This window comes from Trichogramma pretiosum, unplaced genomic scaffold, assembly GCF_000599845.2.
Source record: "Trichogramma pretiosum strain Unisexual culture from Peru unplaced genomic scaffold, Tpre_2.0 scaffold11, whole genome shotgun sequence".
Taxonomy (NCBI): domain Eukaryota; kingdom Metazoa; phylum Arthropoda; class Insecta; order Hymenoptera; family Trichogrammatidae; genus Trichogramma; species Trichogramma pretiosum.
The window spans coordinates 1,493,872-1,506,300 of NW_019641702.1; the positions used below are offsets into that span (position 1 = coordinate 1,493,872).

At 42.5% G+C, this 12,429-nt stretch overlaps 1 protein-coding gene across 7 annotated transcripts in view; it reads right to left on the reverse strand.

The window, feature by feature from the left end:
* Window positions 1–11,817, reverse strand: part of LOC106653873 (calponin homology domain-containing protein DDB_G0272472-like) — a 31,156-nt gene extending 19,339 nt beyond the window's left edge. For 2 of the 7 annotated variants that reach the window (XM_023462650.1, XM_023462649.1), the window contains exon 1: window positions 11,437–11,812. In XM_023462650.1, coding sequence (XP_023318418.1) covers window positions 11,437–11,523 — 87 coding nt within the window. In that variant the 5' untranslated portion in view covers window positions 11,524–11,812. Of the gene's footprint in view, window positions 1–11,436 lie in introns of all 7 variants that reach the window. The other 5 variants (XM_023462655.1, XM_023462653.1, XM_023462652.1 and 2 more) reach the window with 5 other exon arrangements.
* Window positions 11,818–12,429: the final 612 nt, after the last annotated feature.

A 12,429-nucleotide genomic window follows, 5' to 3' on the forward strand; every position in this document is an offset into this window, starting at 1 on the left:
TTATTTATGCATATAGTTGCTGTTACTCGTTTGTATATATAATATATACGTATATATTACGAAAAGGCAATGGTGTTTGTGCTATGCACCGCGTGTCTTTGATGTTATGTTTTGCCTCGACATATATATAATATTAAGCTCGAAAGCGAAAGAGAGAGAAGAGAGAGAGAGAGAGAGAGGGCACAGAGTATCGTCCTGTATCCCTACATACCATTGCTCGTGATGCATACGAAATTTTCGTGCTATCTATGGGCAGGCGAGCTACTGCTGCTGCTTTGAAAGCTTATTTTAACGCAATTACCTAGCGCGTGTACCAGCATTGTTTGCATGTGTACATCCGGAGCGCATCGCTATAAGGAAGGGGCAACAAAATTATGAGCATCCATTCAGCTTGTACTCGACTCGCTGCCCGTGATCAAGTTCGATGCTATTTGATAATTGTCGCACACGTTCTCGTTCATGGTGTTGATACGCTGTTGCTTGACCGATAACTCAATTTATTATTATAAGAATGGATCGTTGAGTTTTTATGTTTTCCGATTAAAATAGAAGATCTCTCTGTAATGATATTTTATTTTCCAAGTATAAGGCCATTATCAGTAAAAACTTTGTTTTAATTAGATATTTTAAAACGAGATTGTAATTTGCTGTGGAATAGAACGATTGCTACTTTATACGCTCGTTCTCGCATTCATGTTTGCTGCTTCGAAATAAAAGTAGAAAATGTATACGTATGCGCGCGCGTGCGATCAAGCTGCGTAATTCACAGTAGATGGAATCATGAGCTAATTAAATACTCCTCAATTAAAACTTTTTAGTGTACGTATTTATCGCGTTGGAGCAACAGTGACGCAATGAAAATGTCCATAATCGAAAGTTTGTAAAATAATTCAAAACTTTTATACACGTGCTTAAATAATAACAACTCGACGCACCTCTGGAGTTCGGAACTACGTTTTCGGATATAAATTGTTGAAGAACTGTAAATATCAACAACAAATGATCTATACTGTAACTAGAAACGAACTCAGTTCGTAAAGAATATGAAGCTCGAAGTGGAGGGAAAAATAATGAATCGCTACAGTTGAATTTCCTTGAGATAACGAAGCAGTTGAATATTATCTGAGCTACTTGAGTGATTACCCACACAGCGTGAAAGCTTATCAATGAAAGCTGTCAACCAAGCTTTCCAGAAAATCTTGCAGGTAGCTTTCAGGACGATTTTTGAATCTTTCAAGAAAGCTCAATGAAAGCTTTATCGAAGCTTTTCATGCAAGCTTTCGAAAAAATGCGACAAAAGTTTCAAGAAGATTCTTAAAATTTTACACAGAACATTGCAAATAATCTTACATTTGCCTTGAATGGAAATTCTCACAAGAGCTAGTGAAAAGCTTATGGGAAGTTTGTGGTGCTTTATAGTTTTGAAGCATAACTTGAAAATGTTGACATTTTTATTTTCTTGAAAACTTTAGAAATAACTTAAAATTGAAATAAAAATTAATATCGGCTTTACTGAGCTGTATCCAAACCTGTTTTGGGTACTTATTTGGAACTTTTTTGGAAGCTTTCGGGAAGCTTTACAAAATATTTCATATATGCTATATGGATAACACTCGTAAACAAACTATTGGTCGCGCAAGAGTATTATTCGTTAAAATATTTCTAATAAATGAAATGCTGCTGTACCGACAAGGGGCTACATATTATACATTTTTGCTGTAGAAATTTTTGTGATCTATGTTTCATATATTTACAAATCCGCTCGCTGGCCATTGTCATTCTTTTATTCATATACTTCGAAATATTTTGGCGAGTGGGATATTTTTTATTTCGATCAATGTACAATATAATACAGCAAAGCAAGAAAGTTTTGCGCTTTTTATGTCGATATTTATATGCTCGCGCATTTCGCGCACACGCACAGACTCGCGCCAAATGATGGTAGAAATTGTACGTCTGACTTTATATTTATGTATCGAGTAGTGCTTGGTGATAGTAGTAGCGCGATACTTTTGCCTCGCTGCAAATGTATATAATGCACGCGCGTGTATTTCGGAATATGTAACTAAAAGCGAAACGTTGCTTGCCGCGCGTACAGCTTTTAGCGGCTGCAAAAAGAAAAACTCGCCGCGGCGTTTTCACACTACAATACTATTCTGATAATGTTGAATGACTGCCTTTGTATCGGAGTTTAAAAAAAAATCATGTCGGCGTATCTCTCGCCCCAAATGAAAGATGAATTCTTCGAAAATATGATCGATAGCAATTTCAGTCTCTGCCTAAGTATGTCTGCAAAAGTATGCTTTCGCTAGTTTTTTGAGGGATAGGAGTGTTTAATAACATAGTGTGCGTGTTTATGACATTTTTTTTCGATAATTTTATTGAAAAATTTAAGAATATATTGAATACAGAAGTTGACATACTTAAAAAGAGGCAGTTTTTGAAAAAATTGAGTAATTATATCGAAATGCGATCCTTTCGTTTTTTTTATTGTTATTCGTTATTCGTTTAAAGTACGTGTTAAATCGTAACATACAGTAGCTCGTATTAACATAAAAATCGACAAAAAATAATCTTTAATACGTTTTTCGTCGCTATTTTAAAATAACATAACAAGTTTTCGAGGTAAAATGAATCGGTTTCATCTTTAAATTTAGATTTGAGACTCCAACGCATACGACCGGCGAATACGAGTTACAAGAAAAATCACAACTAGCTCGGCGCCGAAAATCCGACTCGCTTCTGAAAAAATGAGCGATAATTCTTCTGCATTTCGTCTGAGCTTTTTTATACGACGCGTAAAAAAAAAAGTAACGCGCACCACTCTTCGATGGTTTTTTTTTTTTTTAACACATTTGTAATATAATAACGAGAAAAAAAGTCGCACAATCTACGAATAATTGTCGATTACTTGGTTCGGGTTTTGTCGGGCCTAAAAGCGATACCAGGACGGCGTCTGCAGAGCCATGAGTATCTTGGTCCTGCCGGATGCCGGGGTGTGCGCGTGCCTCTGAGCTCCCGGTTTCCGCGCCAGTATGCCCTTCTCGTACACGTGGCCGCGCTGGGCCAACTCCCCGGCGGCGTCGAGGCCGACCCGGCTGATGGCCCCACCCTCGATCAGCTGTCGCGTGTGATCGTCTTTGGCCGGATTCTTGCCACGGACCACGCCGTCTTTCTCTTTCAGCGTGACGTACTGATAGAACTCTTTCTTGGGATCCTGTCTCTTGCGACCCCAGACGGTGAAGGGCTCGGCCACTTGAGATGGCCTTGGCACGAGTGGCACTTTGTCCCAGGGCACGGAGCTCGGCGAGTGGTGCGGCGGCTGGCCCTGTAATTCGTTGTCTTGCTGATGATACGTCATCGTGCTCGACGCTAATGCGCCCTCGCTATCGTTCTTGGTTTCCGTTTTTGTTTTCATCGCGACTTTTATTATATATTTTTGCACTCTACGTTGGATGGGATTCTTTTTTAATCCCAGCTGCGCGTCGATTTTACGACTCGAGCGAGAGAGAGAGAAAAGGGCGCGGGTGCGTAAACCGCTACTACTACTACTGTGACGTCTTGACTTCCACGCCACTCCACCGAGACTACTATACTACTTTAGTTTCGCTTCTGAACGCCGCAGCGAGCGAGTCGACTCGACGACGATGGGCTCTTAGTCGCGAAAATTTCTCTCGGCCGCAAGATTTGGAGAAAATAAAGGACAGAGAGAGATAGCGAGAGCGAGTGAGAGAGCGTAGTATAGAACGAGAAAGCGGATTATAGAACGAGCAGGCAAAGAGCGAGAAAGAGAGTGAGAGAGTTATGAGAAGTTATTCTCGGTTCAAGAAGAAATGGCCTCGCGCCACTATACACGCTCAAGGCGATTTTCAAGCTCGCGTTGCCGCTGCTGCTCGTGCTCTGTGTGTGTGTGTGTGTGTGTGTGTGTGTGGCGCAGCGTGGCCAGCTGCCTATACATTAATAAAACGTATATGCATACGGACGGAGCTTGCGAGGCTAAAATTGTCCCTCGTTTGCAACGACTATATGTTTTTCACCGACGCACACGAGGACTCGAAGATTTTTTCAGCATAATAAGGAAAATTCTCCTGAATGCAATGACGATATGAGATGATGATAATGGAGAATAGATATCTAAGCTGCTTCGATCGATTCCGCTCTTTATTCGAAAACCTAACTTCGAGGCTCGCTAGTTGCTCATAAATTTAAATAATATTCTGAAAAAGTTACTATTTTAGCTGCAGATGTCGCTTTATTCAGTCTTTTCTCTGGAGCTTGTCTGCATGTGGTTCGACCATCATTTTTTTAGGCAGAAGAAAAGAAAGCTAAGTCCCAAAGCTTACTACATCGACTTTTATGATTTGCTATGTACCCCACATTGTATCATTCAAAAAAGCTCGATACCACATCGAATTTCCAACTCATCAATCTCCTCATTATTTTTTAGTACATTGAATACATTCGATCTATGCAACGGGGCATTGTTGCGGAAAAAATAGAAAATATCCATAAATATGATATTCATATTTTTTTGCTCGTTCTTTTGTTTACAAACATTTTTACGCTTAGTTTTTTGATTTTTATCATAAAATTTTTTACTTTCAATCACACTTTTGAACTGATCCATTTTTGATAAGCATCCTTTTAGATAACCCTTTTGACCCATAAATTTGCCGCTAATTTGATTAAATTATTCAGAAAAGTAGGCCAGCGATATTTTCCAGATTTCACGCGAATTTTACTTATTAAACGTTTACTTTTAATGAACACTTGAACATATGCCCAAAATAAAAATTTGGTGATACACTTTTTTTGCCCATGTTCATGCGTTTGATTGACATTTTGAGCTTTGTTTCAATACGTTTGTCGAGCACATATTTCCGCGATGCCGGTTGCGTGTTTTTGAAACTGGAAAAAAGTGTTATTATAAACTAGATATGCGCGCGCTAACAGGTTTCGCATGTATGTTTTTGTTACTCATTTGTGAATGGTTCATTTTTGTTGTTATTGTTGTTTTCCGTACGGATACACATCCGCGTTGCGAGCTCGGATCCGTGCAGAGAGAGAGAGAGAGAGAGAGAGCCAAGCTTATATAACGCGCAACAGCAGGCGTATTTGTAGCTTTGCAAGTTGTTTTCGGTATGATGAGAGCGCGATGCGTATGGAAAAACTGCGTTCGTCGGGCTTGCGCGCCATACGCGTCTAAACGCTCGGCCCGACAGAGAAATGGATATTTTTTTTTATTATTTTGACTTTTAACAATTTGAATCGGGCTCGGTTTTTATATTTCTATGAGCATGATACGAAAACGGAATTGATCTAATTCTAAAGCGTATAGAAACGTATCTTTTTTTTGAGCAACCAAAGCTCGAAACATTAAAACAACGTGAGCTCTGCATGAAAAATAAAATATCGCATGGCAAGTTTATATTTTGCAATACGCGTATGAAATTCACGCCGATTTCCGTTTTCCAAAAAGTTCCGATAAACTGAATTTTTTCGTATTACATCATGAAAATCTATTAAAAGATTTTACTACTCTCTTGATTTCGGGCGCGTTAAGCAAGTAAATTGTAAACAAAGCTCTAAATATATATATGTGCGCTTTTCACAGGCGCGCGAGTAAAATCTGACCTCAAGTTCGCGCTCATCGCCTCGAAGACAGCGAATTCGTTCTTCCAGTCGAGCGTGTGATCGACATTTTCCCTTTCTGTGCACTCTTGACACACATGCATACTTTGGCCGCGTCGCTGCAGCGAACTCATCTGGTACGCGCGGAGAGTCGCGAGCCAGCTGAAATAAAGCTCGCAAGCTCGTGTGTGAGCTCACTCGCGTTGGAACTCGACGTACATAAGATGTGTACGTCGCGCGCGTATATGTGTGTACGTGAGTACGCACGCGAGGCAGTGACGTTGCGCGCATCTAAATTAGACTAGTCGGAGCGCAACAGCGACATGGCCCCCGACACATTCTTACTGCCCCACTGCTTGAAATTGGTATACAGCCATGTAGCCGCTGCTGTCTGCGCATACATATAGGTACATATGTGGGCACGCATCCGCACGTAGCGGAGCGTTTTTCACGCCCGCTTCTCGTGATTTGTTTATCGCTGCTAACTGCGTTCGAGTTATATTGCACACATGAGCAATAAGGCCAGCAGCAGCCGCCGCCACGTGCCATCGGTCCGACAGTTTTTCAAAGCCAGATTTTTTTTCTCCCCTCTCGAAATCTTGGACGAATTTTGATGCGGCCCATTAACGAGCGTACGAGGAGCGGATTGTCGAGCTTTTGCGCATATATTTTTGTTTGAATTAGCCATATACGCGCGCGCGTACTTATGCGCGATGTATACATACGGTCACTCGGTAATGGGCCTACCATGCAAGTCATAAAACTTTAATTAAGCTTTCTCGCTGGCCGCTTGCATATTGCTGCTGCCGATGCGGCTGCGTCGATGCAGAAAATACAAATAACTATTATACACGCTTGCATATTTATATGGATCGACTTTCGTAACATGTTTTCAATAGGATGCGTTTTTGAGATGTGATACGCGCAATTAAAACGTTCCGCGTTAAGCATGCTGCCGCTGCTGCGCAGTGGTATTTTGCATATATCGCGTTGTATTTTGCGAGCATCGCCAAATAATTAATTTCCGTAAAATATATGAACTTGCATTTTCGGATAAATCATTGGCCGCGCACTTTACGACTTTATGAATAAAACGTTTGGCTGGATCGAGCGAGGAGCATTAAAATTCTAGTCAAAGCTCGCAAAAACGCAATTAAATGTATATTTATAACAAACGCGAGTGTGGGATATTTATGCGTTAATGTTTGCGCGCAGCGATCGCGACCATATACCGCGCGAGCTTTGCCGTGGCGCGGGCTAGCGGGCGTTCGAGTGAAACGGCATCGGCATCAGTTAGCGAGAAGTTATGCGTCGACTTTGGCTTTAAAATCTCTCGATGTGCGAATACGTACATTCACGGATACATAATGTGTTATGAGACTCGATGAGTGTGCCGGAGCTAGCGCATTTACGCATCGATGACTCTTTGCACTCGGCGAATGTGTATACATATATTTGTACATGCGCGACGACTACGACGACGACGACGACGATGACGACGTCGGCGGCTGCGACGCCGCAGCTAGACTTTGACAAGTGTAGCGCGATTAAACTGTGCACGGTATACCAATGCGAGTACGAGTATACACAGCAGCATACAAACTAAAACCCCCAACCCCCAGTACCCCAGGATCCGCACGCTCACATTTCAATGTTCAACGAGATTTTCTCGGCTCTAGCCTACTTCTCTCTCTCTCTCTCTCTCTCTCTCTGTATATACAGCAGCTTATGGTATATGCAGCGCATTCGGTACCTGCCACTCGTGGCGCTACACGACACTATTTCATTATACTTTTAGGATCCGGCTCCTTTGGGCTAAGTTCGCAGCGCGTTGTTCAGTAATAATTGATCTCGCCCTCCTCGGTAATTGTCCACCGACTCTTTAATTGGGGTGGGTAGACCTTATTATTTTCATTTTTTATACAGCACCGAAACAGCGAGGGCTTTGTTCCAGCGAGTGGCTTTTAAACGTTTTTACAACGTTGAAGCTCTTCTTTGGTCTTGGCTAATGTTGCGTTGCGGACGTTAAGCTCCCATCGTTTGTCTTAATTGATACAAATTACGTTACGTATATTACGGAGAGAATAGAGCTCGGAACAGGAGACTTTACGATATTGCGAAAGCTCGACCTTCTCTCGCTCTCTCTCTATCTCTCTCGTATACAAAGCTTAGATTTTTTAGCCGCTACAATATGCTATGTTTATTTATAGAAAATGGAGAATTTCCAAAGAACTCGAAATGTAAATAAGCAACTATCACTCGCAGATTATGTAAAAGCGAGTGGAAGAGCCGTACACGCAAGACCATGTACATATAAATGTACGACGAAAGAAGAAAGAGAAGCTAAGCCAAAAAAAGTGGCACTATCCGCCGAAAGCGAAAGCGAAAGCTCTCGCAAGCTCTCTCAGCCGCGCGACTATACTCTGCTACTACTACTACGATGTTGTACATGCCAGTCGAGGAACTCATTTACAGCTCTCGGAGCATCAGCGGCAGCGAAGGTAGCGTAGCGCGAGAGAGCTTGCGCGAGCTGAGCGATGAGTCGAATGAACTGGTTTTCGCGTGGCGGAAAACGAGGCTCAGCGCAGCGCCAGACGAGAGCAGCTCAACTCGATGTAGGTTAAAGGAAACAAGTTGAACCGTTCCCAAACATACACCTGTTGTATTCTCGTTCTCTCTCCCTCTCTCTCTCTTTGTTAATGTAATCAAATCGCTCTTTCTCCCTCTCGCTATTCATGCGCCTATATGTGTGTGCGACTACCTTCTACGATGCACCTCGTGCACACCAACGTGTACACGCACATATTTGCCCTCTCTCGCGTGTGTACACAAATCATACGTATTGGAACGTCTAATGCGCGTTATGGTGTATAGCGACAGATTCACTTCTAATTTGACGCATCAACGCGGTTTTACGGGAAACGCGCGAGCTGGCACAATGTGTACGCGCGTGCACACGTGCACGCGCATATATTGCATACATATACCTAAGGCAACGATGAAACATTACTGCAAACCACCGTGCGTGGCCCTTTCTCTTCCATTAATCAGTCCGAGGGATGATGATGATGATAATGATGATGGTGATGATGATAATGATGATGATGACGACGACGACGACGATGAGAGGTAAAAGCTGTACGCGCGTCAACGTAATTTATGCACTACGTCGCAAATACATGTATCGTCGCACTGCACACGAGCACTTACGCTTGGATCAATAGTAAACTCTTTTCCGATAATTTACGTGGGAGTTTCTTTTCAAAGGGAGTAAACACTTTTTTCCTTGGATATTGAACAAATCGTGTCTTTTACATTTAAAAAAACATTCAGGGTCACAGTGAGATTGATTACACTTTTATGTACAAATAACAAGAGGTCTATATGAGTGAAGAGTTTGATTTACGTGATATACCGATTGTGAATAAAGGGCAAGGAGTACGTATACTTGATCAGTGAGTGTGAAAATTTTTATTAGAATGATTAGTTAGAAATGTCAACGTTATACAAGCAGAGAAGAAAAAAAAATCAAATTTCATGTGGCAACATCGGTTGTATAGTGGAGTCGGTGTGAGGCGTGGAAGTTTGAATATCTACTATATATACCGAATTCTTTCATGAGTCGATTGACGCACTTCCCGTTCAATCATCAAGCTGATATTTACAATGAGAAGATATTTATCTTTCATCAATTTAATTCTACGTACTAGAATGTAATGGTACTTGCTACTAGTCAAGAAGCTCATGATTGTATGATTTGGAAATCTGTTCGATCGGAATGACGAATCAGCTAGGGTTATAAGAGCATAAGCAAATTTACGCACAGTCAAGTGCGTCAATCGAACAACATGGATTCGAAAATTTGACGCGGCACTTTGTCATTTTCAAATAACGTCAAGATCTGCATATGTTGTCCGTGTCTGACAGTTCATCTCTCTCTATCTCTCTGCGGTCACTTTTGCGAGGTAGTATATTAGCTCGTTCCTTTTCCGTGGCGCTACATTAGAAAGCTCGACGGACATAATGGTCTACTTTATGCGTCTGTTGGTTATGCACTACATAACAACGCGCGATATAACATGCCGTGATTTTGAATAATCATGTGTTAAATTTCATACGCACGAACGAGAATCCGCGCATAGTGTGAAAAATTTCACGCGGATGAAAGTTGAAGAGAGCAAAAGAAATCCATTAGCTTGACGCAAGCTTTATTTTTGTATTTCTCCGGGTTGAAAATTCCGCTAAATGCGTAAAGAAGCTCGTCATCGCTCGCGCGCGCGCGATATATTCACAATAAATTTTGCGCGTACATTATGAAAATAAACTATGGCCGCGGCGCGCACGACGAAATCGCGTAAACATTACGCGATATAGCGTATCGATCGAAAGCTCCATTCGGGAAGCTCGCGCTTTATTTTGAAAATATAACGTCATTTTTTGAAGATCCACCACGCGCCAACGATTCCATATAACTATGAGAAAGAGACTTTTGCTGAAAAGCCCACGCCAGCGCAAGCGAAGCTATTTTTGGCAGTCACTTACTAAATAACGCGACCCTCTTCGGAGTATATGATCGCGAGCGCGGATTTCGCGCTCACGGTAAACGAAAGCTCACCGAGTGCACGCGCCTAAGTGTGCGTATAACACGCGCGTCTTGGTATCCAAGGTAAACGCGGCGCAACTCTATACAGCGCAACGAAGCTCAGCCTGACGTTTGACAGGTGTCCTGTTTGACTATTCGTTCGCGGAGGGTGAGAGAGAGGGGCAGAGGAGAGAGAGAGAGAGAGAGAGAGAGAGAACTGTCAGCGAGGCGGTAGCAGCAGTAGCAGCTGAGTAGTGTGCAGTTGGTACCCAACGTTATCTGAATTCCTTTTCCCGAGGCCCGCCGGGAATCTCATGCCTGCTGCGCTACTCTAGCCGACCGAGTCTTGAGCCAATTTCAAAACGTCATTCGGACGAATTTCACGATTGTCGCACAGCACGCGCGACGTACGCCGATCAAGATGCAAATGTGTATACGTGTATACGGGAAGCCAACGAGAGAGAAAAAATTCAAACAGCCGAGGATATGTATCTGTATATCTAAGCTTCTTGACGTAGCACCGCACGAATTATTGATTTACTTTTCAATATCGAGATCGATCGATGCCTCGTGGCAATTCGGCCGAACACGGGCTGATCCTCTATACCGCCAACGCGACGTATATTAAAAAATGAGCCGCGCGTTTTTCTTCGCTCGTGCACTTATGCAGCAGTTGCAAAAGATGAGCTATGCCAAGTACTTTGGCGCGCGGCTCGAGGTGCTTCGGACGCGACGGATCATTCAACGAGCGTCGTATATTATCATTACCGATTCATGAGCTGCTATTGTAATTCGTCGTCGATGCGACTTATAAATAAATAAGTAAATAAAACGTCATTGGCTTGACATTGCACGGCGATGGGCCTCGAGAAAAATCCAACGTATTGACGCGAATGTTTGTGCGTGTAAGAATTAACGAATCGATTGAAAAAAGGAAACAGAAAATTTTCTTTTAAAATGTGTGCTTTGAATAGAAAAAGGAAACCAATAACGATCGAATTATTTTACAATTAAGTGATTATAATGTAATAAATAAAAAAAAAATTGATATTAATCATAAACAATTAAAGATGCGTTGGGTGAGTGTGTGTGTGTGTGTGTGTGTGTGTGAAAATTGTGCGTGGGCTAGGTGGCACGTAAAGGTGTGAATGTATGAATGCAGAAGGCGCACTAATATTTTATAGACGAATTAAACGGCAGACAAATCGGTGGAAAATACGAACCGTGACGCTGTAAGACGAAACGTACGGCCGGGACGACGATGACGAGTATGGCCGTCTGGTCGTGTAGAAGTCGCTCTCGTAAACCATGATTACTTTTTGATTATTCTCTTCTGATCACTTAAAAACAAAGGTATAATTCGATAATCGAGCACTCGTTTACACTTGATTGCGATTCGTCAAATGAATTGAGCCCGTGTGCGAGAGTTGATGCGATCGCGGTAAAAGTTCGTTTGATTCTGCCCGTTGTATCTCGGGGTAGTGGTCACCAAGAAGCTCTCTCTCTCTCTCTCTCTCGGTTCGCAGCAGCAGCAGCGGATTCCCTCTCTTACCTCCTCGTCGTCGTTTTGTGTGTGGCGCGTGTGTAAGCCCGATGCAATATATACCTATACATCTATAAAACTTGCTTGCGCCGAGCCGAGAGCTTTCGCTACATAGCTACTTGTATAAGCTCGGCCGATTGGCGTCATTTTTAGACACCTCTCTCTCTCTCTCTCTCTCGCACGGGCTCATTCTTTCTCTTTTGCGCGCATCGGCTACCCTACACCTATTTTTTAAAACGCGCGCACGCTTCGTCGTCGTCGTCGTCTACGTCTTCGTTGGTGTATATAGTCGTCGTCTCTCGGTCTTGCTCCAATTCGAGACCTGTCTTCGTCTTGCTCGCAGAAGAAGCAGCGGTACCTCGGCGAAATCACCATCCGCGGGGAGTGGGGGGGAGAGTAAAGTGTATTTGCGTCGAAAAGACTCGCGAAACGTATGAGAAATTACATTCGCAAAACGTGAAAAATAGAAATTATGCTAAGGTTACGATGTAAGTTTGACTCTTTTTTTTTCTTTCTCATCGAGCACCGACACACACCACTGACCACTAAAATAGCCTGGAATAGCTGGTAAAGTGTTACGAATGGTATTGCGAATACAAGCAAAGATGACCTCGAATATTATACATGTGTGTCTCGAATATATTCGCATACACAAGGGATTATCAGCTTTCCA